At 39.9% G+C, this 24544-nt stretch overlaps 1 protein-coding gene across 1 annotated transcript in view; it reads left to right on the top strand.

Moving 5' to 3' along the window:
* Positions 1 to 24544, top strand: part of gria1a (glutamate receptor, ionotropic, AMPA 1a) — an 83195-nt gene that overhangs the window by 12646 nt on the left and 46005 nt on the right. Inside the window, exons 3-4 of the mRNA XM_016254662.1 lie at positions 7198 to 7437; positions 20392 to 20576. Coding sequence (XP_016110148.1) covers positions 7198 to 7437; positions 20392 to 20576 — 425 coding nt within the window. The remainder of the gene's footprint in view (positions 1 to 7197; positions 7438 to 20391; positions 20577 to 24544) is intronic.

Consider the following 24544-nt stretch of genomic DNA (forward strand, 5'->3'; position numbering starts at 1 on the left):
CAACATAAAAAAACGTACCAGGGTCATGTATTGAACCCGTGTTTTAGCGCCACTCACTGGACTTTTCACTTTGAAACTGCCGCGAAACGTGCAGTTAGGTACATAATAACGGGGTTGCAAAAATGTATTTAGAGGCACGTATTTTGAATGAGCCTGGGTTGGAATAATTTGGGCATTGATTGGTTGGATATATGCTGGTGTGGGCATACAGTTGTGCCGACCTGTCACATTTGCCGCTGATGTGGATTTTATTCCCATCCATATTTTTGTGGTTCACACGCTCATGCTCAGTTTGTGCAGGCGACTCATTCTGAAGAAGTGAACTCTGCACCTGGATCACATTTGCTGCAGTGAGAGCTATTTGTGGCCCTCAGTATGAAGGACCTGTAACTCTGTATACCATTATCATTAAAGGCAATCACAGTGAGGGGTATGGCTCGGTTATTGTCATGCTGTTTTAAACACCGCTAAATCTAAACCGAGACGATACATACTGGACAGACAGACTTCATAGACCTGTAAGGAGATGGTTGATGGAAATCATTCAAATGCGTTTGTGTGGCTTTTAAATAATGCTTTAGGGCCACAGCAGTAAGGTCGCATGTCCACAAAAGCGTTTTTTCCTGAGGGTAGTGTATTTTTTCAATTGTTTTCAACGGGAGCACCACATTTTTATGACTCCAGGCGCTGAGTGTTTGTTTTTTTTTGTTGTTTTTTTTCACACTAAGTGCTGTGCACTCAGCATTTTTTTCTCACCACTAAGAGCTGAAGAATGTTCAACTTTGGGTAAAACGTAGTGCTTATCACTGTAATTTTTTAGTCAGCTGTCCAATCACAGTGGGGGATGGGCGGGACAAATTCCACACAGACCAATCGCCACATCCTCCTTGTACAACAGCAACAGATGACAACAAGAAGCACAACAATGCAACAAAAATCATTTAAAACAAGGGCCAGAGCAAGTATTTATATTGTGTCAACATTTTTCTATTCATAATAAATTATCTGCAAAATCAGATACTAGTTACACTTCTGTGGATATTCCGTATCATACCACTGAAAGTGTCTCAAGTGAAAAAACACTGCACCTCAGATGCACTCTCAAGCGCTCACAGCTAGCCATTTTCAGCTGGCTAAAAATGCTTTGGTGGACTCACGGCCTAAGTCCTAATGTCAGCCACCTGGCAGGACAATTTAGTTGTTTTTATAAAATGACACAAACATCATACATATGCTTTTTTTATTGCATCAGACATGATGGATAAAATGAGATGCAGTACTCAGTCTATTTGTTGTGTTTGGGTAATAGGAAAAAAAAACATCTTTCTGAGGTCGCCGCTGGCTTTTGCTAAATTGGTTTGTTCTCCTGTTGCAGGAGTGATAGCAGCCATTTCAGCCCTGAGAGGCCTCGTCAGCAGACCAGTTTAGGGCATGACTACCGTTATCCACAACAAAGAGATTTCTCAGGATCCTCTTTTGCATTCTTAGGGAAGAGTAGACATTATTCTATTGCAGTCAAAATACATGAAAATTCTGGATCATGTGAATGTGTAGGTTCAAATTATTATTAGAGTTCTTATAATGTAATTATAGTCACCATGAAAAATTTGACATTTCTTAATTTTATGGAATGTTGCAGTGTTTATTATAAATTATTTGTTTATTTTATAATGTTGTTTTATTTATTTATGTGCCCTCATAATCTTTAACCAAAATAATTCTTATCATTAACATTTTTTTCTCATTTGAGAAGCCGTTTTAATCAAATATGCCTCAGTAGGGAAGAAAAGACAACTGGAATTTCTATTTCATGCTGACTTTAAAATATTATATAGTTATAAATTATAAAAATGAAATATAATATTTTTATGATATAATCATAATGATAATATTTTATTTATAGTAAAACATTATATTCTATATTATATTTGAAATATAATTTATATAATAATTATTATTATTATTATTTGAATAAATACAATAAAAAGTGACGTGACATGTGGCCAAGTATGGTGACCCATACTCGGAATTAGTGCTCTGCATTTACCCATCCAAAGTGCACACACACAGCAGTGAACACACACAAACCGTGAACACACACCCGGAGCAGTGGGCAGCCATTTTTTTGCTGCGGCGCCCAGGGAGCAGTTGGGGGTTCGGTGCCTTGCTCAAGGGCACCTCAGTCGTGGTATTGAAGGTGGGAGAGAGCGCTGTATATTCACTCCCCCACCTACAATCCCTGCCGGTACGAGACTCGAACCTACAACCTTTGGGTTATGAGTCCGACTCTCTAACCATTAGGCCACGACTAAATAAACATTATATTATAAAATACATAAATTAAAATATTAGAAATATTATAGACAGCCCTGAGGATGTATATTCCTTTTTAAAAGCATTCTGACATTTGTAAGCCATCAGCCAATGCGATTGAATGGAATTATCACAGGATATGAGCAAGCAATGAGTACATGCAAATGATGAGAAGGCCTGGCTTATGTTGTCATACCATGCATATACTGTATTTGTAAAGGTTGAATTCCTTGGAAATAACACATTATGTATAGCTGACCTGGAACTGTCCACTTAGGGCATAAATACAGCAGGATACAGGAGTGATTATTACTACATGTCCCCTTGAGTGCCCGCAGCCATACGCTCCAATGTGTAGGGTAATGACGTGTAGCTCCCGTCAATGAGTATGCAGGCTTATGTGTGTCCTTATCTGTGTGTTTGTGTGTGTGTGTGAGAGAGAGAGAGAGAGAGAGAGAGAGAGAGAGAGAGAGAGAGAGAGAGAGAAAGAAAGAAAGGTCTTATTAAGCTTGTCTGTGTGTAATTACTGTGATATTTGCAGACGCTTTTGTGTAGCAAGATTGAGATTGCTGAGTTATTTTGAATGTGCGTGTGTGTGTTTTATATTTAATCTGTGAGGCATGTAGCTTGTGTGTGTATGTTGGAGGGTGCCAAAGGATATGGTGTGCGTGTGTGTTTATACAGTGGACTGGAGGCCGAAAGAGCGAGCAGAGCACCTCATTAACGCAGTAAATGTGGATGGAAGAGGTGGAGCTTGGTGTCCTTTAAAATTCGGTCCTCTGCACAGTTATTCAAATACATCAAAATGTTATCGGGCATCAACATACACCAAATAACAACATATGAAAGGGCACACAGGCTTCAAATAATCCACAGGTTCTCTGCTCATGATTGGAGGGATTGAGAAAAGAGAAATAGTGAGTGAGTGATTGAGAAGGAAATGGCTATTTAGTCTCCACAGTTCTCCTGAGGGAGTCTACCTGTGACTGCTCTCAGACTGCAGTTTAAAGCAGGTTTACTCCATAGTGCTGCCCGGAAATAACCTCTCAGACACGCTGTCACTTAAATAGACTGGCCTCACACATATTAGGCGGAACTGATGTAATTTAAGATGAGCAAAAACAGAAACACTGGAAAGCCAGTTCAGCAGCCAAGCTACAAAGAATATACTGTTTCTTCACTGTTGTCAGTTGATGTTGAAATTAAAAATCTCTAATTTCTTCTATGGAACACAAAAGGAGAACATTAGTAAAATGTTCATGCTGCTCTTTTTGTTACAAATACATGCAAAAACCAATGCATGTTTCAGTTTCAGTTAGACTAAAGCAATACATTGTCTTTTGGAAATGTCATGACCTGGACAATGCGACTGTAGCTTGGCTCCATTTACATTGTAATGTTTAGCATGCAATGCTTTATTTTTGTCAGTGGTGTTTCAAATAACATTGACTTAAATTATGGTATTTTTTTTTATTTAGAAATTATTACTTATTATTACTTATTTAATTATTCCTTTAATTAATTATTAGCATAAGGGATATCAAGCTGAAAGTGCATTTTCAATTAAGTTCTTAGTTTATGCAAGTAAAAACTATAAATTAACATGATTTACCATTAATAACCAATAAAAGACATTCTCAGAAATCCCTGCATGACACATCACATATACATTGTGTTTCTTCTATTTTTTTATGTTTTTGATACTGTACAAAGGGCGTTTTGTGTTACATATTCTGTTATTAATTCTGTTTACTGCATTATTTGCGTGTTATGTGAGTTACCTTCATGGTCTACTGTATATATGATTATTGGCTTGTTTAATGGATGCAGGCAATGAAATCTGATTCATCTTGTGGTTTTATGTTGTCCCCCCTGTATTCTCTTGGTAGTTATCAGTACATTTTAAAGTAGAAAGTAGAAAGTTAATTTTGTTAGTTCAAGAAGATTTGTATATTGACATTATACCACTTAATTAAATATACGCTGTAAAATAAGTTGTAAAATATACAGGCATCAATATTCCATCTCATAATACCTGAAACATTGACATCTAATTTTTTACAGTGAATTTTTGGCAATCACAGCTGCTATTTTATTTTATGTTTTTGTGTAAATATATTTTTATTATGTAACTTCTAGTCTGATTGCAACAGCTTAGTTTATACTCAACGAGTCCCATGACCACAGACAAGCTGAACATTCAATACAGTCATCAGTCATCCCCACCGAGGGTCTGGTACGACCGGACAGACCTGTGGAGATCTGTTTGTGAGATGGTGCCAGGACGGGCAGATGCTGCCAGGATCTTTAGCAGGGCCAGAGAGAGCACAGGCTGGCCAGAGGTGTTCACATCGTGTTTTACTCCTCAACTCAGGCTAACACAAACCACTGCAGGTGGCCAGTGTGTTACTGTCATTAGAGGGTCAGATGACATGGCCATGTGCTCCCTGTCATGAGGAACTTTTCAGAACAGGGAAGCAGATGAGTGAGAGAGTGAGAGAGCTGCACACTTCCAATCTGCTTCCACATTATCACACACGTGGGAAGTGGCAGCAGCTGTGTGGCAAATAGATTCCATTGAAATGTTTGCAAATGTGTTACTGATTAAAAACCAAATGTGTTTATGTTATTATTCTATCTTGGAAACTTTTTATCAGGACATTTGTTACTACTTTTGAAATGACAAATTACAGTTGTCCTTCAATCTGTTAACAATTTTACTCCTAAGTTTTATTTAAAGTTAGGGAAGAGCTTGAGATTAAATAAACAAACTGACAAATTACTTAAACTAGTAAGCATCTGAAAAGTGTTTTAAGAGTTTATTTTCTAGCAGTTCACAGGGCCAAAAATGGCCCGTTAAGGAAATTGCCATTTTATTTACATACACTACCGTTCAAAAGTTTGCAGTCAGTACAATTTTTAATCATTTTTAAATTAATTTTTTAAAGAATTGTATTGAACAAGGATGCAATTGATCAAAATTGAGCGACTGTTACATTTTCAAAAAATATTTTTTTCATATAAATGCAGCTTTTAACTCTATTCATAATCATGATGTATCACGGTTCATCAAAATGTGTCACCGTTTCCACAGAAATATTAAGCAGCATAACTGATTTCAACATTGATAATAATATGAAATGTTTCTTGAGCACCAAATCAGCATATTAGAATGATATCTGAAGGATCGTGTGACACTGAAGACTGGAGTAATGATGCTGAAAATTCTGCTTTTCTATCACAGAAATAAATTGCACTTGGAAATATATTTAAATAGAAAAGAGTTATTTTAAACTGTAATAATATGTCATAATATTACTGTTTTTACTGTATTTTTGATCAAATAAATGCAGCCTTGGTGAGCATAAGACTTCTATCAAAAACTTTACAAAACTGTACCCCCCCCCCCAAAAAAAATGTGTCACTTTTTATTGATAGGAAAATTGAAAAAGAACAGGAAATGATGCATAGAATAAGAAGGAAAGAATCAGTAAAGGAGTGTGACTCAAACTCGCATAACTCTCGAGTACATCAGTGTGACTGTCTCAGATAGCATTGCAAGTTTAAAACCCCATGAGCAAGGCACTAAAACTCTGTTCAGTCAGCCAATATATCGCTGCAATTAATGTTGTCATTTAGAATGAAGTCATATGCCAAGTGATATCAAATAAAGGTAATGAATATGTTCTGCTGATGCCTGTTGCCAGGAAGCCAGTTCAACTATATGTTGTAGATAAATGAGCACAGTATATTAACATTGTATGAATTGACAAAAAAGAAATATAGTAAAGTATGTGAAACCATTCAAGTCAAGCGCATATGGTATGGTGAGGATCTCAATTCAATGTGCCATATGGCTTTGGTAATGGCTAACACAGAAGGATGCAGTCCCCCACCTTCCTTTCCCTTTTCACTTTCTCTCTCTCTCTGTCTCTCCGGGTCCACAAAGCTCAGCCCAGACAGAATTAATGTGCAAGTCATCAGTCACAGAGGAAGCAGAGCCATGTGATAAGAACACCCCCATTATTACCTCAGATCTCACGGCAGCATCTGTTATAGACATGTCAAAATCATTATTGCTTAGCACCAAGCGTGACTTTTATATACGGTGCAGAGAGAGCAGCTTAAATTAGTGTGCCTGTGTTGAATATCACCTTCTCTTTATAAGATGTAATTTGTTTGTTTATTTCATGCATGTGACTTCAGAATGAGACAGTATCTATATATCTGACAGATGAAGTGTTTATGTTTCAGCCGGATGTTGAAGTGAGTCATAGTGCATGTGATGAAGGCCAGTGGTCACAGACACACACACACACACACAAACACACATGCTGGCACCCTGCACTGTTTGTGGGCTGTTGCATTGTGGGGCAGGCAGTTTGGGTGATGGCCATGCCTATCGCTCCTGCTCCCCCTGTGCCCCTCAGGCGGCCCCTGCTGGGATTTGGGCCTTGGGCACTGAACAGACTGCAACTTCAATCTGTTTAGTTGCGGGACTGAAACGTGAGGCCCGGAGCCACAGTGAAAAATAACCTCAGCCAGGGCAAAGATAGCAACAACAGAGTATGATACAGCATTAAAATACAAAACAAAACAGATTGAGGCCATTTTGCCACCAACAGGGAGAGGAAAAGATATGCAGCGTTCAAGGCAGCAGAGATAGAAAAGCGCCCTGCTGTTTGGTAAATATCAGCGAGAACCTTTGTGCGCATTGATTATCTGCCTCTTCAGAAACTCCATCCGCACCATTTCAAGTCCAGTGATGCATATAGAAACGTTTACTAATTGCTTCTCAGAAGTGAATAATAAAACCAGCGAGATGTTAACAATGCGACGTGAATGATGTCTGTATTGTAAATCATGTTCTGTTGTCGTCTCCAGTCTGTTCGCAGTTCTCCAAAGGAGTGTACGCCATCATCGGTGTGTATGACAGGAAGACCGTCAACATGTTGATGTCATTCTGCGGTGCGCTACACGTCTGCTTCGTGACGCCCAGCTTCCCCATGGAAAACTCCAACCAGTTTGTTATCCAGCTGAGACCCGAACTGCAGGACGCCCTGGTGGGCTTAATCGAACACTACAAGTGGTCTAGGTTCGTCTACATGTACAGCTCGGACTCTGGTGAGACCTGCTTTTTATGATCTAAATCTTTGGATTTTGGGGGGAATTTACTAAGAATTAAATGCACCCACAAATAGCGATGTTTATTTGAATGTTTTATTTGGTTTTTATTTGATGTATAGTTGCTTACTAAACTGATGTATAGTATTATTTAATAATGAAATTAACAATAATAAATATTTTTTATTTAAATGTAATTATTATTAAAATGCAATTACATTTTTAAAATAATAATAATTATTATTATTATTGTTATTATTAGGGCTGGGCAAGTTAACGTGTCAGGCTTTTGCCCTGACACTCTGGTTGTCTTGTGTTTTGTTTCTTGTGTCTATGTTGTCTTGTCAGCACATGGCCTAGTTGATTGTTTTTCTCAGTCATGTGCTTCTTTAGCCCCTCCTCCTGGTTTCCTCATTACCACACCCTCTTGTTAGCCCTGATTGAGTCCTTGTTGGTGTAATTGCTCTCACCTGTTCCTTGTGTTTTCCTCCCTATTTATAGTGTCCCTTGCCCTCTTGTCTTTGCTGGTTCGTGGTCATTCTTTCTGTCAATGTGTTTGTGGCTGAGTATGTGTTCCTGTCTGTTTGATCTTGTGATCTAGTCTTGCCCTAGTCTTGTCTTTTGTAATTCTATGTTCTTGTCTTGCTCCTTGTTTTTGGATTTGGTCTGTTTTTGTCTCTTTGCTTTTATTTTAGTGTTCTTTTAGTTATCTTAGTCTTGATCTCTTGTTCATTTTTTTGTTTTAGTTATTTGTGTTGGTTAATTTGAATAATTTAGCCTTTTTTATTAGTCCTTTTGTTTATTCTCTTGTAGGTCTTGGAGTAATTTGTGTTCCTGTGGAGCTATGTCTTGTCTTGTCTTAGAGTTCCTGTCCTGACCTGTTCCCTTGCCTGGTGTCTGGGGTGCTTGAGTTTATGGTCCATAAGTATCTGAACTCAGCTCTCTGGTGCCTTGCTCTGGTCTCTCCACCAGCCTGGTCTTGCTGCCGCCTCTGCTGTAGTATTCTGCCAGTTGATGTCGAAGGCTGTTCCAGTGGTGTTCCCTAGCTATTTCTGTTTATTGTGTTCCTGTTGTGGTATCCCCTGTGCACCTCACTACCCTTTTGTTTTGATCTGTTTTGTCAAACCCTTGTTACTCGCACTGCAATTGGGTCCTCCTTCCAGATCCCTGACATTACGACCCAGCAGATGAGCTTCACTACTTCAGGTTTTTTTTCTTTGTCAATTCAGCCCTGGTTTTCATTAATCCTGTCTTGTTAGTTCCAGATACCTCTGAGCTGCTGCCATTCCTGAATCCGTCAAGCCAGTTCCAGACACCCCTAAGTTGACCAAGAGCGCTGCGGCTATCCTTGCCATAGTGAAATCTGTTCTAGTTATTCCTGATTTGACTGACTGCTCTGGTCGTCACTGTCCAACAAACCAGTTTCAGACACTCTGGAGTCAACTAAGATCTCTGCAGCCATCCTTGCCTCATGCAAGTCTGTTCAAATCATTCCTGAGATGACCAGTCCACTGTGGCTTTCCTTGTATCAGTTAAACTAGTTCCAGTCAACTAAGTCGGCCAAGACCACTGCAGTTATTAGAGTCTGTCAAGTTAGTTCCAGACACTCTTGAGTTGATCCAGACCGACGCGGCCATCCAAATTGCAGTCAAGTCATTCCTGTTGACCCAGGCCAATTTAGCCACCTCGGAGTCAATCAAGTCCGCTTCACTTAACGTGTTGGCTGATCAATATTTTTCATCCCCTCAGATGTGGAGAAGGCGGGGACATGTATCAACTTATGGGCCGTCCTTCTGAACACTCAACCCATGGTTCCAGGTGGACCCGTGTTAAGAACCCTCTAGCCCTGTGAGTCCAGAGGTGTCTAGTTCGGTGGCCTTGGTGTCAGAGCCTCAAGTTACAGTTACGAAGTATTCTTTCAAGCCTCCCGGTCTATTTGACTCATGTACAGAAGTTTTATAAAAGGGACTGTTCCAGCCTTTCATGTCACGCCTTCAGAAGTTGATCCTGCCAGTCAAGTCCATTGAGATTGCTCCTACCTTTCATGTCCACAGAAGTTGTCCCTGTATGTCAAGCCCTTTGAGATCGTTCCTGTCTGTCAAGTGCTTGAGTTTATGGTCCATAAGTATCTGAACTCAGCTCTCTGGTGCCTTGCTCTGGTCTCTCCACCAGCCTGGTCTTGCTGCCGCCTCTGCTGTAGTATTCTGCCAGTTGATGTCGAAGGCTGTTCCAGTGGTGTTCCCTAGCTATTTCTGTTTATTGTGTTCCTGTTGTGGTATCCCCTGTGCACCTCACTACCCTTTTGTTTTGATCTGTTTTGTCAAACCCTTGTTACTCGCACTGCAATTGGGTCCTCCTTCCAGATCCCTGACATTACGACCCAGCAGATGAGCTTCACTACTTCAGGTTTTTTTTCTTTGTCAATTCAGCCCTGGTTTTCATTAATCCTGTCTTGTTAGTTCCAGATACCTCTGAGCTGCTGCCATTCCTGAATCCGTCAAGCCAGTTCCAGACACCCCTAAGTTGACCAAGAGCCCTGTGGCTATCCTTGCCATAGTGAAATCTGTTCTAGTTATTCCTGATTTGACTGACTGCTCTGGTCGTCACTGTCCAACAAACCAGTTTCAGACACTCTGGAGTCAACTAAGATCTCTGCAGCCATCCTTGCCTCATGCAAGTCTGTTCAAATCATTCCTGAGATGACCAGTCCACTGTGGCTTTCCTTGTATCAGTTAAACTAGTTCCAGTCAACTAAGTCGGCCAAGACCACTGCAGTTATTAGAGTCTGTCAAGTTAGTTCCAGACACTCTTGAGTTGATCCAGACCGACGCGGCCATCCAAATTGCAGTCAAGTCATTCCTGTTGACCCAGGCCAATTTAGCCACCTCGGAGTCAATCAAGTCCGCTTCACTTAACGTGTTGGCTGATCAATATTTTTCATCCCCTCAGATGTGGAGAAGGCGGGGACATGTATCAACTTATGGGCCGTCCTTCTGAACACTCAACCCATGGTTCCAGGTGGACCCGTGTTAAGAACCCTCTAGCCCTGTGAGTCCAGAGGTGTCTAGTTCGGTGGCCTTGGTGTCAGAGCCTCAAGTTACAGTTACGAAGTATTCTTTCAAGCCTCCCGGTCTATTTGACTCATGTACAGAAGTTTTATAAAAGGGACTGTTCCAGCCTTTCATGTCACGCCTTCAGAAGTTGATCCTGCCAGTCAAGTCCATTGAGATTGCTCCTACCTTTCATGTCCACAGAAGTTGTCCCTGTATGTCAAGCCCTTTGAGATCGTTCCTGTCTGTCAAGTCCACAGAAGCTGTCCCTGTCAATCCATAGAGATGGTTCTTGCCTGTTATGTCAGATCTAAAGAAGTGGTTCCTGCCAGTCAAGTTCATGGAGACTATTCCTGTCTGTCAAGTCATGCCTTCAGAGGTTGTCCCTACCTATTCTGTCTGGGCCATACAAAGTGTTCCTGCCTGTCCTGTCACGCCTACAGAGGTCGTTCCTGCCTGTCAAGTTATGGCCATATAAAATGTCTGTCCTGTTATGTCATTAGAGGCCGTCCTTGCCAGTTGGGTCATGGCCATGGAGATGTGTTCCTGTTTGTCTTGTCAAGCCCACAGAGGTTGTTCCTGCTAGTTAAGTTACACACACTGGGATCAAACCAGCTCTCGGCTGCTTCTGACGAGTCCCTTGGAGGACGTTCCTACTAGTTGTGTTCCACCTGAAGAGGCTGTCCTGTCAGTTTTGTCCCATCCTTGAAGATTGATCCTGTCTGTCTTGCTAAGCCCACAGAGGTTGTCCCTGCTAGTTAAGTTGCGCCCACTGAGATCCTACCAGACTGGCTATCTGCTGTTTCTGATGAGTCCCTCGGAGTATGTTCCTGCTAGTCATGTTTCACCTGTGGAGGCTGTCCCTGAGTATACTGCTCTCCCTGTCATGACCTCTGAGGATGTTCCTGTACAGTCTGCTCCAGCCCAGTTCTAACCACTTATGACTCTGACTTCAAGGACCCCCCCCACACCCCCTCCCCTCCCACCGCTGCCTGCACTTTCAATCTGGCAACTGTGATCTGTTTGGTGGAATTGTATGCCAGGAGGCAACTCTGGTTGTTTTGTTTCTTGTGTCTGTTGTCTTGTCAGCACATGGCCTAGTTGATTGTTTTTCTCAGCCATGTGCTTTAGCCCCTCCTCCTGGTTTCCTCATTACCACGCCCTCATTGAGTCCTTGTTGGTGTAATTGCTCTCACCTGTTTCTCGTTTTCCTCCCCATTTATAGTGCCCCTTGCCTTATTGTCTTTGCTGGTTCGTGGTCATTCTTTTCCCTCACTGTGTTGGTCTCTGTCTGTGGATGTGACGGAGTATGTGTTCCTGTCTGTTTGATCTTGTGACCTAGTCTTGCCTCTTGTAGTTCTTGTCTTGCTCCTTGTTTTTTGGATTTGGTCTGTTTTTGCTTTTAGTGTTCATTTAGTTATCTTAGTCCTGATCTCTTTTCATTTTTGGTTGATGTTTTAGTTATTTGTGTTGGTTAATTTTTTTTTAATTTTTTTTTTAAAAATCCTTTGTTTATTCTCTTGCCTGTCTTGGAGTAATTTGTGTTCCCGTGGAGCTATGTTGTGGTGTTAGCGTTCCCTTGTCTGGGGTGCTTCAGAGTTTATGGTCCATAAGTATCTGAGCTCAGCTCGCTGGTGCCTTGCTCTGGTCTCTCCACCGGCCTGGTCTTGCTGCCTCCTCTGCTGTAGTATTCTGCCAGTTGATGTTGGCTGTTCCAGTGGCGTTCCCTAGCTATTTCTGTTTGTGCCTGTTGTGGTTTCCCCTGTGCACCTCACTATTTTGTATTGATCTGTTTTGTCAATAAACCCTTGTTACACTCACTGCAATAGGGTTCTCCTTCCAGATCCCCTGACATAACGTGTTATCGCATTAATTGACTAACAGTGACAATTTTATCGCGTGCTAACGTAGGTTTTTTTTATTTTTTTAATAATATAAAAGTCTGTCTCTCACTGGCTTTAAATACACAGACAAACCATGGGTCACAGGAGGGGTGGGCTGTTGATCAGTACTGGCTTGGGATGGGTGTCACCACGCATCTCAACTAATGAGCGCATTTGGGGTGGGCCTAAGACTGCAGAAGCGCTCACGACTTCATAAGTGGGAAACAGGACGTTTCCGATAGCACGTGAAGACAGCAGAGAAGAGCTCTCGCTCAGCACAGTGGAGTGCATCGTTTTGTTAACTTTGTGGTTTATTATTTTGGGACGTGGTAACACACACGGCCCTCTCACTGCTTTACAGATCTATCACTTTTGCCACTCAGAAATGTTCACGCAATCATGCTGCATGTATCAGAAGTTCAGCGCTCGGGTGCGGTTAGCGCTCACACTCACTGATCTACTGTGTGTGTGTGTGTGTATATATATAACTGAGCTGTGCTCTGGCCCACCTCTTCCAACCGAGCGTGGCACGGAGCGATCACACTAGTCAAACAAACCGGGCTTTGGGGGTCAGACACGCTCGGGCACGGTTAAGATTGCCTGATACACCCTTATTATCCCGCACACATGAGTGTCTACACACCCGCACCCTCACTCGCCCATCAAGTGTTGTCCTGCTGCGTTAGGTCCCGCGATAGTGCAGGTCTCATTATAACAGGCACTCTCGGAAGGTGCCTGTTATGATCGAGGCTCTGGACTCTGAGCATAACTTGTTTTTCTATGACAAACTATAAAATATTTTATATAAAAATGTTAATTCCCTGGCAGTGGCAAATAGCTTTGGTTTTATATTTAATTTGATTACATTAATGTTAAGTTGAGATTTACAATAAATATTTTAAGTGCTACTATGTAAAAGGAATACTACTGTAAAAAAGCACCTTATTTGTTTAAGTGTTTGCAAAACAAATGTTATTGCATTTTTGTTCATATAGCAGTACTTTTAAATGAAAAAGTGCACAATACACTACTTTTGAATTCTTTATTGAATTTTGTGCATAACAATGCGATTTAATCGCGATTAAAAAATGTAATCGTTGCCCAGCACTAGTTATTATCATTATTACAATAAAAATGTAATATATTATTACCATTATTATAATAACATTAATAAATGAATAATAATAAAAATGTTATAATAAATATTACTGAATATTTAATAAAGACCTTTTTTCACACAGTGTAAGGTGATTGCAAGGTAGTCATCATATTTTGGGGTTCTTGGCATCAAAGAGTTTGAAAACCCTTGACATGAATAGAAAGTCTCTCTAAATCTCTCTCTAAAAGCGCGCGCTAAAAGGGGTATTGTATATTAAGCTTAATTTGCATAGAACTGAGGTGCCTCTGAAGCCCATGAGAATTTAAATATGCATAGTGTAGTGCTATAGCAACACATTCAGCGCTTGGTAAAAATGGTTTGTGGGTGAAATACTGTGCACTAAACTCTATAGTGAGTTTGTCCATTAGAATTCTCTTTTGAAAGGGGCTGGTTGGTTTTCTGAGAACCAGTGTTTACCACCACATTGCTGGTGTGCACATTGAGTCAGCTTTTGTTTGTTGGTGTGTAATGACAGATATAGATATGACTCATGAGAGAGTTGCCTGCTTGTGTGTTGCTGGGATGAACAATAGTGTTCTGATCTGAGTGGATGCATCTCTTCCTGCACTTAGAGCTCATTTGTGTATCTTTCTTCATGTGGATCTGGCAGAATGAAACCGTTGTGCCAGAGAAAAATGTATCCAGCTGAAAATCCCAATTTCAAAGCACCCCCACACACAGTTTCATTGTTATTCCAAGAAGGGTCCAAAATTACATTTCTTACAAGCCATGTTTTGTTTTTTGTGTTTTTGTTTGATAGTTTTTTTTTATATATATATATATATATAAAATTTTTATCCGTTTGGAATTTAAGTCATTATTTACTCATCCACATATTGTTCCAAAACTGTATGACTTTCTTTCTGTTCTAGAACACACACACACAAAAAAAAATGTTTGAAGAAAATATTTTTTTCATATATTCAGTGAACGTCAATGGGGTCCAATGTTGTTTGAACCCCAGCGTTCTTCAAAATAGCTTATTTTGTGCTCATTAGAAGTTTGGGACAGTATGAAAGTGAGTAAATAATGACAGAATTCTTAAGTAATGAACATTGACGAGTCAGCCATAATAATTTTGTTCCTCATATGTTTGTTTTGGTGGCTTCATTTGTTTGTGAAATATATTTCACATATGTTTTGCCACATGTTTTCGGAAAAACAGTCTTAAACATTTGACACTCTGAATAAATCCTGATGGCAAAGCTTTCATTTTGGTAAAAGTTAAGACATACAGATGGCTTCTTTAGTATGGTTGTCTTTTATTTAAAACACACATCTTTTACATCAGGGAGAGTCAAACTATTGTTCTAATTTGATTCAAATTAGACTGTCTAACTAATTTGATTTATTATGTTGCAGTTCCTAAGAAAGTTACCAGCCAAATGGTGACTAACCCAATTTTTTAGTTGCATTTGGCGCCCGGCGAATGTTAATTTTGGTCCCTGTTGCCATGTACCATCCCACAGCACAGCAATACAGGAATTTTGAATGCCTGTCTTTTCTCGCTTCAAAATAAATACCTGAAATTCCTAGATCTGCTCTAGAAAAGTCACTGGAATCCGGTGCTGCTCCCTGAGCAGGTAGAATCTGACACACCTGTCAGCACCAGGTGTGCTTTTCCCCCATAGCCAATCGGCTGCAGTGTCCCCGTAACGTGTCACCATCTGTCACAGACGTTCAGCTCAGCCGACCATGATGGGAGTATGAATGGATCTGCATATTACAGGTCTTTTTTAAGAAATTTAGTTCCCTACAGTGATCTCATCGCCAGCTCCCTTCTTTCCGGCTCTCTTTTTGCCTTGTCGCTGTCAGTTCTGTCATTGCTCTACTACGCACACAATAGGTTTGATGCCTGCCTATATGCACGCCACGGGTGTCTCGTGATGGTTTTATCTTGTGGAAGTGCTGAGGACTCTGGGTTAAGATTGTAGGATCATTAACTTTGTGACTGAGAGGAACCAAACCACAAGAATCCATATAACCAGCCTCTTGTTGCCTAGATACAGTTCTGCACTGTCTACGGGGTCATTTTAAGCCTTTTAAGGACATACGTGTGAGAGTGTATGTAGCTCGTATGTGAACCCAGCCATGGCGTCAGCTTCTTATGCGTATAAAATCAGCCCCTCCGCCATGTACTGTTTTCCTTGTTGATGTAGTACTCCACCACCCCAGATGAGTGAGAATGAGTTTAAGGAGAGACGTCTTCCCCCGCTAGCTCTGTTCTCTGTGTGCATCGTGAGCCATTTGTTGAGCCTGCTGGGAGTGTGAACTCCTTAATGTCAAATCATCCTGCAATCTTAAAGTGGTCCAGCTGTACTCCCACTGAGTCAAGCAGGAAGCAACACTGGCTCAGATGCAGAGGGGTCAAAGGGCAAGTGCTCAAAACAGAGGCGGACAGAAGCAGAGGAGGAAATCAATATTCCTTGCTTCTGATGTCAATATGTGCTTTCTTTCCTTTGGAATCCAACAATTTTTGACTTGTTTTTCAAACTACACTGTAAATATGATTTGATGTCTAGTTGGACGGCTTCAAGAACTTTCTGAGACTGTTTACTTACCGTCATGTTTTATACTTGTTGCTTAAATGTCCTCATTACAGCTTTAAAAAGGTAACAAATGCACCATTTAGTTATCACAAGCATATCCACCTTTTCCCTCTGCAACCACTGAATATATTCTATGTCAGATTCTAACTTCCATTGACCTGTTGTCTTATTCAAGTCTCCATAGAAACCCATTTTAATACTGGGTAAAAAGAGCAACTGAATTAATTCAACAAAACCTTTTTTAAGAATAAATATGAGCTCAGGGTCAAGCTGTTCTTTTGTTGGTTGCCACAACAACAGCAATGAACTAAGGGAATTCCTAGAAATTACTCTTTTGAGCACCACCAAACCTGAAAAGAATGTCTGAGTCCAGCGCTGTGTGCAATACATTCTACAAAAAGCCTTCTGAACCTTGCCACGATCCAAAGCTCTATGACCTGTTGTCAGTGTAGTTAACCTAGGGCCATTTCATGTTATCTACACAATCATTAAACAAACAGGCAAGGCACTGCAGAAATACTGTCATTGTAACACTGTACACAATGGGTGAAACTATGGAGCCATATGTTATTTTTTTAAACCATTTTCTTAGGTTTAATGTTACATTATCATCTAGGAAAATACGCACATTTGACAAGGAAATGTAAAACAGTTTTCCGGTATGAGTCAGACAAGACTTCTGCATTCAGGAAAAAGGTGAATAGTTCATATGATTTATGCACTATATTACAAATCCTCTGAAGTCACATGATAACTTTGTGTGAGTGACAGACTGAAATTTAAATCATTATTCACTGATTAAATTTCCCTCTGGTGGTGGTTATTCGCTGCTACTGAATCACTGAGACCATGAACTCAAAAACTTAACAGTTAGATTCGTGAATCAATCATTTGAGCCAGTTTTGTGAACTGGATCAATTGATTCATTGAAAATATTCAAAATAACAATTCATTCACAAACTGGATGATAACAGATTTTTTATTTTATTTTATTATTTTATTTTATTTATTTTATTTTATTTTACTCTTATTTTATTTGTCCCACATTTGACATATAAATTGTTCAATTCTCTAAAATGTCTCCTTTTTTGTGTACAGTGGTTAAAATAAAGTCATACAGATTTGGAATGATGTGAAAGTGAATAAGAAATGAGTGAATTTTCATGAAATAATGCTTTATCTAAGTGTGTAGTCTCTGTAGTGCACAGAAAGACACAGTTCTGGTACAGTTGCTGCTTCCTGTGATTTATTTTGTGGTCCATCCCACCCCATAAATGAAATATTTATTCCTGTTATCTCTGCTGTGGGATCCAGTGGTTCCATAAATTGTAAAGTGTGCATCCTTATTGTTGCTCTCCTTTTAATTACAGCTCATGCAACAGCTGTGTGGTGTTGCATTTAACAAAGACTGTAAAATTTGAGTGCACGCTTTTTTACTTTGGGTGCTGTTCAAAACCTAAAACAAACCTGAGTAAGTCCATTAAACATTTCATAAACAATTTCCCATAGAAATGCTCACAGGGGAGTTACTGTATTTATGTCTCTTTGTAGAGGTTGGCAGAATTTACTAGAGGCCATAGACTTTCATAGGTAGTTTTGGAGCAGGATTTTTTTTTTTAATTACTGGCCTTGTTCTGTGAAGTACTCATGCAGCAAAATGCATAGATGGCTGTGAAAGCTTGCAGTTGAGTGTTGGAGAGGTTTTGATAAGTTTGGAGGAGCTGGCCATGGTGCTGAAGTACTGAGAACACAAGAAGCAAAATGCTCTCAGTGGCAGCATAATAAGAGCAATCATGTACGCTTGTACTTTCAACTGTCATCACGTCATGGGATCATATGATCCTTGAGAAAAAATTGATTCTTATGTGAGAGATGAGGCTGGTGTTATGTGCAGAAACTGTCACTCTGTTCCAAACTCTAGTGAGCTGCCTCCATAAGCAGCGTACTAGGGCATCATAAGTGTGTTCTTGATGTGAAGTCAGCTTCAAAAGGTTAGTAGTATTATTTTATTACAATATCACGCATAATATTTTTTACTTTTTTTTAAAGAAATACATAATATTATTCAGCAAGGACGCATTCAATTGACAGTAAAGGCTTTTACTTTGTTACAAAATATTTCTATTCAGATAAATGCTGTTATTTTAAACTTGCTATTCATCAGATTTTTCTTTCAAAACATTTCATCAACCCCAAACTTTTTAACTGTAGTGTACATGAAAATATATAGTTGCATTTAAGTTTTGGAAGGGGGGCCCTCTCCAGAGGAAAATAGTATTTAGGGGTTCTTGGCATTAAAAAGTTTGATAATCCCTGTATCTGTCACCACTGGTTGCAGAAGAGAGGAAACAGCAATCGTATTCAGAAACTAACATAAAACTCCAGAACAGGAAAAACAAAACCAACTTAAGACGTAGAACTGACAATGAACTAAAAGAAACACAGGGCTTAAATAGACAGGACAAACAAATGGAGAAGCTAACTAAACACACCTGAACTGAGGAACCTAATAAAATCAGTAACCATAGAAACAAACCAGAAGAGAACGGAGGAGAACTGAACTAATTAAGAGTCAAGGTGATTAACAAAGAACCTCAAACCTGAACAGAACAGAGAAACTGAATAAAAACAAACTCTAAACCAGAACTAACAAACCAAAACCGCGACAGTATCAGAGTATTATGCCATTAGCTTAGCAACATTAGGAACACTTATGAAGGTGCTGTACATAGCCGACAGTGATTCAGCACTTCAGGTTTTGAAACAGATTGTGTCTTTGTGATATGTGGAAGAGTGAAAAATTTAAGGGGGTCTGAATACTTTCCGTACCCACTGTATATTTGGAGAAAGTACTGGTTAATGTGACACTTTGTGTGAAATGTAATGTGTAAATAATGGCGTGCTGGTAAGTTAATTCATCAGGAATTCATTCTGAAGCAGCTCAGGAGCTTGGAGGACTACAGTATCAACACTCTGTTATATCCAGGCACCTCTGACCATCTGAACGCCACTTTATTGGCTGTGACTTCAGAAAAAACAGGAAGATACAGGGCAGTGGAGAGTGAGAGCCACAGTGTTCACAGACAGGAAATGGGGTTTGATTAGTGAAGACATTGATCTTGGCATTGGTTTCACAGATGGTGGATGCATGTGCGCAACACCAAGGGACCAATCAGCTTTCTCCCTCGACACCAACAAAAATCCCTCTAAATCAAAAACTATGCACTTAGTAGCCAGTAAAGTCAACAATATTTCAACACCACATATCACAAAGACACAATCTGTTTCAAAACCTGAAGTGCTGAATCACTGTCGGCTATGTACAGCACCTTCATAAGTGTTCCTAATGTTGCTAAGCTAATGGCATAATACTCTGATACTGTCGCGGTTTTGGTTTGTTAGTTCCGGTTTAGAGTTTGTTTTTATTCAGTTTCTCTGTTCTGTTCAGGTTTGAGGTTCTTTGTTAATCACCTAACAATTCAAATTAAGTGCAGTTAATGCCTAGTTCACACTACAGGATTTTAAGCCCGATTTTCAAGTCAGTGAGCTCGCCGACAGGTCAGGCTGTGATCGGGGAAAAATCAGCGGGTGATCAGCGCTCGGCAATCCTTATATGTGAACTACTCAACGACGCATCAAAGAGGCTCGCTGATGTGTCGCCGACACCAGACGAATATCTAGTATGCTAAATATCTGGACTGGTTGGCCGACTCGACATCATGTGGTGTCAGGTGTCGCAATAAGCTACAGCCAATGAGAGAGCAAGGCATGGGTTAAGGTCAGTGGAAGAACAACAGCAGCAGCAGCATGGCTTTAAGAAAAGTTTGCAGACAAGAATGGACAGACAAGATGGAGCAACATTTTTCAGAACAAATCATCTCGCAAACAGCTTGCAGCACTAATTTCTTCCCGAATGTCCATTTTCAAATAAGCAACTCCTGTTTCACTTGTTTCGCATCATTCCCGTTACTTCTTGCGTGTGTTTTCATGAGAACACGTGGTTTGGGGAGCGGATAGAGTCATTGGGTGAGTTGTTGTCAGCTCGTGTAGTGTGTGACCCCCTGTTGCAGATCATTTACGTAGTGTGAACACCACAACAACTTCAAGACAGACAGCAAGTCATGTAGTCTGAACAGCACAGCGATCTGCCGATGTTTTAAGTCGTGTATTGTGAACTAGGCTTAACTTGCTTGTCTAGTACAAAATGAAAATCTTAATTTCTACTAAATGTCAAAAATGAATCATTTTGATGTAACTGATTACCTCAACTGTTTGGAGATCTGCTAACCTAATTTTGGTAATTGGTATTCTAGGACTGTCGGTTCTGCAGAAGGTTCTGGACACAGCAGCAGAGCATAACTGGCTGGTGACCTCTGTGAATGTGGAGACAATGACAGAAGCGTCCTTCCTCAAAGTGTTCCAGGACCTGGACAAAAAGAAGGAGGGTCAGATCATCATCGACTGTGAGCTGGAGAGACTCACCTCCATCCTGAAGAAGGTAATTGTCTCTCACCAATCTTATTATAGTCATACATGCTGTCAGGTGCTCCAGATTAATGAGGAATCCAAGTTTGGATCCAAATTGAGAATGTTCTTTGCTTTAAATGTTCTAAGACCACTTAAATATGTCTTTCAATCAAGACAAACAGCTAGTCATAGCTACACAAACAGTCATCTTTAATGCTGCTAATAACCATGCCATTATGAATATATATCAGTAATCATCTGAAGGCTTGGATGACTCAACTTAAAATGTAATTCAGAGCTGGAATACTCGGATGAAGCCTGTGGCCACTCGAATCAGATGAAGTGGCCTGTGCAACAGGCCCCAGAATGCTCTCTCTCACTCTCTCTTTCTCAAAAAGCGGCAAGGACGGAGCAGATAAATAACACTGGGCTGACATTTGGGGTTGGCAGCGGAGACATAGTGACGCGTCACTTTCTCTGTCACCTCTCTCCGCTGCCTGGAGGAGGAGGAAGCATCCTGTTACTGTAATTAATGAGAGCATGCCTTTTCTTCCCTTTCTCTACTTTCCTCTATTTCATGACTCAAACAGAAGACCCTCGACAGGCCGTGTTGTGTTATTGATAGCACGGTGGCCACAGTTAAGGCTGTTGCATCATTTGGTGGCAATTTGCACAGCACGTCTAGACAAATTTTTCCTCTATGGAAGCAATCATCCATCACCATGCTTCCACCAATCATACCGTAAAACAACATTGGTGTAATTTTCCCCCACTTTGATTCACATTCTTTCACTAACACCAGGGGCTAGGTGGTTTAATAGAGGAAAAACTATCTGTGCATGGTTTTCATCGCCCTCTTAGCATGAAAGATGTGTGGAGCTTTTTAGTTAGGAATATTTTATAGACCTCATGAAGTAGTTTGCTAAGCACAATTTTATTTTCTTGTGTACTTCCTTTTGAAATAGGATGGCATATCAAAGGGCTTGTCCTTTTTTCAGATAGCCAATAGGGCTGTGCGATATGACGATATATATTGGATGGATGAAATAAAAAGTCTATCGTTTATTTCGTGGTGTCGCAAAATACTTTGTTTACGGTAATATTTTTTCATCATTTGGATGACTGCGCAGGGGTGGATCTAGAAAATAATTTTTAGGGTGGCATGGGGTCTATGAGGGGTGGCAACACCAAAGCAAGCCCCCCCCCCCCCCCCCCCTCTAAAATTACATATAGGCTACTTAGATGGTATAATCACGTTTAGTGCAAGTTTAAGAGCAACAAAAACTTTTGAATTTCCTGACATTAGAAAGAAATACAATAATATCAAAGCACTGAAACTGGATCAGTTTTGAAAACAATGTTTGACTTTCTGTTATTAACAGGTGGGAATGTCTGTAATCACCCAGAACAAACTCTATCAACCATATACTCTATAAACACCCCAGTAACTGCATAGCAAGAGCCTAGCAACCAACAAGCAACACTTTAACAAACATCTAGAACATCTGACCAACCCATTTATGTTTTTTAAACAAGATTTCAGGACAAGCCAGCATAAATTTGTCTTTCAAACTTTTCAATCTAGTTATTACAGTTTTCTTACAGGTTTTTTTCAACTGCTTACACACATTTTCAAAACTTTGCCTCTTTATCCGAAGAGAGCTCCTGGGTGGACGGAGATGACATCCTTGACCCTTCATTAAGTGCCAATTATCACCGACTCCATCTGGACCGTCCCGCTCCCAGAGGCCGAGGCCGGCCTCGTCGTCGTGGTTCCCGAACGTCTGGAGACGCCCGTGGGGGAAGGGGTACTGTCACGGAGACACCATCTACAATCACAGAATCAATCACGCATCCACGCCCTCAATCACCTGAGTACTGAGCACCTGCACATTATCACACACTATAAGACCACACTCACCACTCTGGCTCATCGGTTGGTCTCAAGGTTACTCCTTCAATGGCTTTCTCTTCGGCTCTGCTAAAAGACTGTAACTTGCCTGTGCTCTGCCTATCACCAAGATATTCGTGTGCTCAAAGGATTGTGAACTGGAAACCGGGTGTTTCAGATAAGACTGTTCTCATGCACTCTCTGCCACATTAACCTCAGTTGCTTCCACGGAGATACCTCTGTTGACATGAGTTTGTGTTGACTTAATAAAAGTGACGTTTGTTACCGGCATCTCTCCTAGTCCTCGTCTTTGGCACACTGTGACAGTATCACTAAAGAAGACATAGGCTACATAGATGGTATAATCACGTTTAAGAGCAACAAAAACGTTTGAATTTCCTAACATTAGAAAGAAATAATATTTGCTGACAATCAAAGCACTGAAACCGTATCAGTTTTGAAAACTGTTTGATTTTCTGTTGTTAACAGGTGGGAATGTCTGTAATCACCCAGAACAAACTCTATCAACCATATACTCTATAAACACCCCAGTAACTGCATAGCAAGAGCCTAGCAACCAACAAGCAACACTTTAACAAACATCTAGAACATCTGACCAACCCATTTATGTTTTTTAAACAAGATTTCAGGACAAGCCAGCATAAATTTGTCTTTCAAACTTTTCAATCTAGTTATTACAGTTTTCTTACAGGTTTTTTTCAACTGCTTACACACATTTTCAAAACTTTGCCTCTTTATTTCAAAACTTTACACACAAATCCAAGAATTGCACACACAAAATGCAAAATGCCTCACATCTTTTGCAAAATGAAGCACTGCATTCAAAATATCACAAACATTTTTGGTGCAAACATTTGCAAACACCAAATTTTTGTGTGTTACATAGAGAATTGTGTGTTGCTGTGTTTTGCAAAAAGTGTTTTATGAAATTGAAAACTGAGTCAAAGGCAGAGAATGGTTGGTGTATGGTTTTGCAGATTTGTCGTGTGGTTCTGGTGTTTGAGTGTCAGGTTTCAGAAATTGTGTGACAAGTAAAGATTTTGTGTGTTTACATGCTTACACACAATTCAAATACACAGATGACTTTCCTGCCCAGTGAACACTGAGATCAATAGCACTGTAACAAAAAACTCTTACTTGGATTCAGGAATTATTTTTGCAGCTCAATGTCTATTACAGTATACATAAATTAAATTACAGATACAGATGTATAATTCAGCAATGAACTTTTGGGGGAAAAAATAATTTTCATTTTACTACTGTAAAGTAATCTTGCAGTAAATGAAAAGTACTAGAAAAGTTCACGTACCAAAGAATTGTATGAACTTGGCATGCACTACAATACACACTGTAAAAAGTAATTAGTTGAACTTACTTGGAAAACCTGTGGAAACTGACTGTCTCAAATTTCTCAAGCAAAATAGTTTATCATTTTTTAGTTAATAAAACTTACTGTAACTTTGTATAGGTAACTTGTGTATATGTATAGGTTACCAGAAAACTTGAGTGTTGCTAACTCAATTTGACAAGTTCAGCCAATTTAGAGATGTAAGTTAAGCTTAGTGCACAGAACTCAAAAACAGTTCTCTTAATAAGTCTGCTTTGTTCACATTACTAGACAAATGTGTGGAAACAGATTGCCTTAAATTTCTCAAGTAAGCTGTACTCAAAACTTAGTTGTTAATACAAAGACAGAAGACAGATTGTTAGCACAACAATAGGGCATTTATTTGTTTAAAACAATGTTACTTCAAGTCATTATTTTTTAGGCATGCTATCAAATCAACAATTTAACACTGTAAGAAAAATCGCACATACTGCACTCAGGAAATAAATAGAAAAAAACAAACATCAACATCCCTTTTATGACACCTTGTAAATCTAGATTTACCATGTTCTAGAATTACCTTTTTCTAAATCAATAATGATCAATCATGAACAATTATGTTGAAAAATGCTCCATCACGCCACAATGACATCTTTCTACATCAGAAGATTTTTCAGAGATTGCATTCTAGGTTCAGCCATTGAATGAAATCAAAGGTGTCCTTCAGTTCTGGAGGATACTATAATTTCATAGCATAAAT

This window comes from Sinocyclocheilus grahami, unplaced genomic scaffold (genome assembly GCF_001515645.1).
Source record: "Sinocyclocheilus grahami isolate Dianchi unplaced genomic scaffold, SAMN03320097.WGS_v1.1 scaffold1273.1, whole genome shotgun sequence".
In the NCBI taxonomy this organism is placed as follows: Eukaryota; Metazoa; Chordata; class Actinopteri; order Cypriniformes; family Cyprinidae; genus Sinocyclocheilus; species Sinocyclocheilus grahami.